This window comes from Arvicanthis niloticus, chromosome 1 (assembly GCF_011762505.2).
Source record: "Arvicanthis niloticus isolate mArvNil1 chromosome 1, mArvNil1.pat.X, whole genome shotgun sequence".
NCBI lineage: Eukaryota > Metazoa > Chordata > Mammalia > Rodentia > Muridae > Arvicanthis > Arvicanthis niloticus.
The window spans coordinates 10,480,980-10,487,145 of record NC_047658.1 but is presented as its reverse complement, the minus strand read 5'-3'; the positions used below and the strand labels follow the sequence as shown (position 1 = coordinate 10,487,145).

At 48.5% G+C, this 6,166-nt stretch overlaps 1 protein-coding gene across 1 annotated transcript; it reads right to left on the bottom strand.

Moving 5' to 3' along the window:
- Positions 1 to 3,845: 3,845 nt before the first annotated feature.
- LOC117694616 (major allergen I polypeptide chain 1-like) lies at positions 3,846 to 5,186 on the bottom strand. The gene is made up of 3 exons (XM_034485595.2): positions 5,073 to 5,186; positions 4,766 to 4,953; positions 3,846 to 3,996 (listed from the first exon to the last, which is right to left on the bottom strand). Exons 1-3 carry the CDS (start codon positions 5,131 to 5,133, stop codon positions 3,967 to 3,969), a joined length of 279 nt encoding a protein of 92 aa, XP_034341486.1. The 5' UTR covers positions 5,134 to 5,186; the 3' UTR covers positions 3,846 to 3,966.
- Positions 5,187 to 6,166: the final 980 nt, after the last annotated feature.

The following is a 6,166-nucleotide window of genomic DNA, read 5'->3' as shown; positions in this document are numbered from 1 at the left end:
TGTCCTGGAACTCACTCTGTAGACCAGGCTGGCCTCGAACTCAGAAATCCACCTGCCTCTGCCTCCCAAGTGCTGGGATTAAAGGCGTGCACCACCATTGCCCGGCATGGCTGCCTTTTGTTTGGTTTTGTTACTTGTTTATTTCTTTTTGAGTCAGGGTCTCCCTCTGTAGTAACCCAGGCTGGCCTGTAATTTATGAGCCTCTGGAACAATACATATATATTTGTGGGATCATTTGGCAGGCCTAAGCACCAGGGAAACCAAGGGTCCCCCTTTATGTATGGTTCTTCATCTCAGTTGACAAATGATGAGTCAGATGGCAGTGGCAAACACCTTTAATCCCATAGCCAGGAGGCAGAGACAGAGCTCAAGGCCAGCCTGGGCCACAGAGCAAGTTCCAGGATAGCCAGGGCTAAACAGAGAAACCAGTCTCTCAGTACAACCCACAATTTAAGTTCCATCATATCATATAGTAGGAGACACCGCATGCCCTTCTTTCTGCTCCCTGATCTATCATCACCCTACTGCCATCTCACCGTGCCATCCCTTGCTCTGTTGGACTGACACTTCTGGAGGCTGAGGTCAGATGAACCTTTCCCCCTCTAGGCTGTCTCTATCAGGTATTCGACACACAGTGGAGAGAAACACTAATCCAGTGATCTTGCTCACAGGAGCTGAACAAGCCAAGTCTCTGGCTGACTCATTGCACTTAGCCCAACGCCCTGAGGGTGGCTTCTTTCTCCATTTTTAAAAAAAGATTAATTCATAATCATTTTTTTGTGTTTGTTTCCCTGTGTGTATGTATATATGTGACTAGTGTGTGCCTGTGAGCTGCCTTGTGGGTGCTGGTACCGAACCCCTGTCCTCTGCAGGTATGTTGGGTTAAGTTATTGCTATATTTTTGTGCCTATAAACTGTTGGGCTATGAACATGGATATGCAAACTGTCTCTTTGAGATCCCACTTTATTTATTTATTGAGTCAGAATCTCACTATGTAGTTGTTGTTGACAAAATCTTTCCTGGTGAGATACAGCACACAACATGTATTCACCCCAGATTGGGGAACCTATGACAGACCAAAGTATAGAAATCCAACTTGGTGAACCTATGAATTTTATTGGGGTTACTTACAGGAGTGGGGGTTACTTGCAGGAGCAGAACTGACTCAAAGACAGCTGCATCATCAAAGTCCACCCCAGCCGCCACCATTGCCACAAAGCCGGGAATCCTGGAACACACCTTACAGAATGCAGGTAGCTCGGCCATTGGACTCTCAGCTTTTCTTGGTTATTTTGGCATACTGACTCTGTTTTAGGGATTTCCTAGAGCTGTTTTCAGTTGTTTACCTTCCTGCTTAAGGAACTTCCTGCAGGCTGGAATAGTTCAATCTTGGAGGAAGCTGTTATACAACAGTAGTTCCGGCTGTTCTGGAATTCACAGTGTAGACCAGGCTGGTCTTTAAGTTTCAGAGGTATGTCTGCCTCTGTCTCCTAAGTGCTGGAATTAAATGTGTGTGTACCACACTGCACCTCACTCACTTTAAATTTTGATTACATTTGAAAATACTGTTTGAGTGTGTATGTATGTGTATGTGTATGTGTGTGTCTGTGCATGGCACGGTGCACGTGTGGAGGCTCAAGGACAACTTGAGGGAATAAGTTCTCTCCTTCCACCATATGATCCTGGGGATCAAATTCAGGTTGTCAGGCTGGGTGGCAAGAACCTTTTTACCCACCAAGCCATCTCACTGGCTGTTGTGTGAAGATGTAAACAAATACTTATTCACTCCAGATAGGGAGTTGATGACAAAAGTATGGGTACCACAGAAGTCCGGTTGGTGACCCAGTGCGTTCTACTGGGGTTACTTGCAGGAGCAGAAATGACTCAAAGACACCTGCAACACTAACACCCGAGCATGGATGGCAGTTCCCAAAGCTGGGGGCTGGAGCCCACCACACAGCCTGCAGGGAGCTCAGTGTGTTGGCTTGGATGTCAAACAGAGAAAGATATGGAAGGTCATATAGCCCTGATTCCTTCTGACTCCAGGTGTTTCTGACTCTACAGGCCAGAGAAAGCAACCAAAAAGTTGAAGGGACAGTAGCTGATGTCACTCTGGAGCAAGTCCCCAAAGGACTGTGTGGAGAGGAGCACCTGTGTTCTAGGGAGCACAAACTGTTACTCACATCCTCCTCAGACTTGGAGCTCTCACATATGACACGGGCAGTCTCATGGAGGGTTAGGATACTATCTGCTTAAGACCAGGCCTTACCAATCCACCTGGTGCCAATCTCCCGAGAAGCTCAGGATTCTTAGTTTTTGTAGTTAATTAAGACCAAAGCCTGCACATACTGTGTGCTGAGCTATGCAACAGACAAAGAAGCTATGTTTTGTTTTGTTTTGTTTTGTTTTTTAAATCTGTAGAAAGAAGCATGGTAGAATAGCCTCCTGTGTCCCACATGTGTAGCGAGGAGACCTAGGTCACAGCACCTTCATAGTCCATAGACCACCCTTAGCTCCCAGAAGGCAGGAGGCCTCCTTCAGAAGCAAACGCTGGCTAGACACTGTTGAGTTGGAGGCCTGGGTCACAAACATCAGGCCCCAGTCTATGCAATATGGCCTCCTCCTGTGCTGTTTGATTTGAACCTGGTTCCTTGTGTCTCCTAAGAGTTCATGTGCTGAAAACTTAGTTCCCATTGTAGGGTCTCAAGATATGATGTGATTGAGAAGCAGGAGACAACTGGAAAGGTGATTAGGTCTCTGGTATGTTGCAATGGGAAGGGATAATTGCTATAGACTGGGTGAGTAGGTCCCCAGTGACTCATGCTATTTTCTGTCTCTCTGCTGGTGAGAGGGTCCTTGACAGAGGCCAAAAAAATGAGGCTGTAGGACTTTGGACCTGGAGCCTTCAAAATTATGAGAATTTTCTTTATAAATATTCAGCCATGGTTATTTTATCACAGCCTTATAAAAAAGAACAATACACTTTACTCTTTTCAGAGCATGCCCTATAACAAGAAAGCCTGTACCCCCTGGGCCTTTCATAAACCTCTGCATCATGAGGAACTGTGTATATTCTTCTGGGTATGCCTGATGGTGTGAGCCTGGGACCCATGTGAGGACACGGCTCACTGATGGAGCAGTAAGGCACAGGGCCTTAGGTCTGGCCTCAAGGTGACTATTTGGTGACTGGTGTGGGAAAGGACTTCCAGACATGTCCACAGAACAGTGGCTCAGGACACATCCTAAAGTTCTAGGACCCTGGGTCCCAACTCTGTGTAACACCCAGTGGGGAAGTAACTGGGTTCAGAACTGGGTAGTTGATATTCGGACAAATTGAGTTCTGGTTCTGGCCAGGTCCCACATGGATTACTAGGATGAACTTCTGCTCACTGTGAGGGGCGGGAAGCCTCATGACAGCCTTGGAGATAGGTAGGTTTATTTTTGTCTTTTAGATGGGACACAGAGGCCAAGAGAAGCACAGGGACACACATACACTGGACAACTGGCCCATGTCCCCAGCACTGGGGAGTAGGAACAGATTCTACTATTTAGAGCCTGTGTGGTCCTCAACAGATCCTTGGTGTCCCTGGCCTTACTCAGTTCCATGTTCCTGGAAAGTTCAGACTGGGAGGTCATGTATGTGCCCTGTGGGCCCTGTCCCATGGAAGTGACAGACACTCTGGTGTAGTGATTGTGGTCTCTTATGATTCTCTAATGCATTCTGCAGGACATTTTGGCAGCACCACAATTGAGCTGTGGTATATCAAAGTCCCACTGGCTGTCCCTGCAATATCCTTCCACCCAATCAGACCCAACCTCGAATCCAAAAATCCAGGCTTCCCTATGAGTTGCAAGGCTTTTATTGTTGGATTCCTGTTTTTAGACACCTGGGGGGAGGGGAAGGGCTTGTTGCATCTATGCAGGTGAGCAGTCAAGTGGCTTCCTTGACACCAAAGATGTACCCATCAACATATTGAGCTGGCTTCTATTTTTTCCTGCAAAGAGAAAGCCAAGTGAGGCCTCAGAGGCAAAGGAGACCTGATGCCCCATTAACCATGCATGGGGACACATCGTGGAAGGCCCTGCCGCCGGTTAGCAGTTGCTCTTGGGTCTGACCAGGCCCAGGGAGCCTGGTCCCCAGCCTGTAGAGACAAGCTCTGTAAAGAGCCTCCAATCCAGACAGCTGGGAGGAGCCAGCTTCTGAGACACCATAGGCACACATATGAGAAATGGGCTCCAGGTGAGCCTGTGGGCAGCTGAGGCCTCACAAAGGAGCTGACTCCTGTCACATGATGATGATGGCCCTCAGACATCTGCAGCTGAGGCAGTGTCTGATCCTAATAGTTCTAGGGACAAGAGGGGGTTCACTTTAATCCCACCCTTAAGTGTGTCAGTCCTGGTGTCCACACAGTGGCCTTGGAGGTTACAGAGAACAGGAGAACAGATGAGTGTTTTGGGGCTGGGGCGGTAGGCTTGAAAAGTTAGGATAAAGACCCAGGCCGGAGCAGGTGCCAGGCCCTGTGCTGTGCAGCTACACTGGGAGGCTGTGTCAGGAAGGGTGATGGAGGCCAAACTCAGGCAGGAATCTAGTGTGGCTTAGCTGAGCTGAGCAGCCAGGCCAAGCTCAGGCAGCCTGAGAGTCCCTTCCTGCTCCATCCTCCTGACATCCTCAGTCAGGGGTGTCACGTTTCTGGATTCTCAGAGAAGCTTCAGTGGTGGGGAGGAGCACAAGCCCCGCCCCTAGACAGACTCATAGAGACTCACAATGAACTGGAATGCATTTTGCTTGTCTTCGGCTGAAAACGTGTTATCGACACATTTTTTGATTTTTTGAGCATTTTTCAGTACGAGAGTGCTATCTTGGTATTTCTCCACGTAGTCAAGATACGCTTTTTCATCCTCAAGAAAAAATAGTCGAGCCTTTTCTTTTATAGCTGGGCAAATGCCACAATCTGGAACACAAAGACAAGGTGACACTAACCTGAAAGACAGGCATCAGCACACCCCAGGGGATGGAGGGTGTGAGAGCCTGGAGAACCTGCATCCCTGACCCCCACACAGTAATACCCACCTCCCCCTGAAGTCAGGAGCAGGGCGGCCCCGAGGAGCACCAGAGCACCAGCGAGCTTCATGGTAATGGCGGCAGGTGCTCCTACCCAGCTTGGTCCCCTTTTATAACTGCCCTGGGCAGCTCAATGGGCAGGGAGGGTCCCATGTCTGAGCCTCTCCAGGCCCCTCCCAGGACATGTCTTGGAACTTGCTGAGGCTGTGTGTTTGTGTCATGGGGAAGTGTATATTTTGGCAAGAGGATAAGATCCTGGTCAGCAACCTGGCTCAGCCTGGTCCCTTTCTTAGTGATCTTCTTAAGGTCACAAGTCATGTGATAGCCAAAGGAAAGTATGACTAGGGAGAGGGTCACATGGCCTCTCAATCAGACCTCCACAGTCAGCCTTGTGTCCCCCTGTCACATTGGGGACTTCAATGTATAGTTAAGAGCCGTACTCACAGTCAGTGTCTCGACAAGCCAGACCTCAGACCACTGACCGTTGTGACCCTGCCCTGTCTTTGTCCTGCCCCATCCTTTATTTGCTTCGTGGCTTCTCTTGAACCAGTCTCTGAACCCGAGCTTCTGCTGTTGTAGGCGTCCATCAACTTGACTTTTTTTTTTTTTTTTTTTTTTTCTGTTACAGGTTCTTTCTACACAGCCCTGGCTGTCCTGGAACTAAGTAGACCAGGCTAGCCTTGAACTCACAGAGGTCTCTGTGCCTCTCTCCCATGTGATTGCTGGAATTAAAGGTAAGCACTGCCACATCTGCCTAACATTGACCTCTTAAACCCCTGGTTGAGGTTTATATTTTGTGTTTTTAGGATTCTCTCTCTCTCTCTCTCTCTCTCTCTCTCTCTCTCTCTCTCTCTCTCTCTTTTGGAGACAGGATCTTGCCCAGGTTGGTTTTGAGCTCATAACCCTCCTGAGAAAGGTGTGTGTACTTCTTATGTGCATGTGTGCGTGTGCGTGTGTGCGTGTGTGCGTGTGCGTGCGTGTGTGTGTGTGTGTGTGTGTGTGCGTGTGTGTGTGTGAGTGGTGGACCCAGCTTTCTTTGGGTCTGGTGGCAAGCACTGTCAAAATCTGTTAGCAATTAAAAAAAAAAAAATCTGTTAGCAATG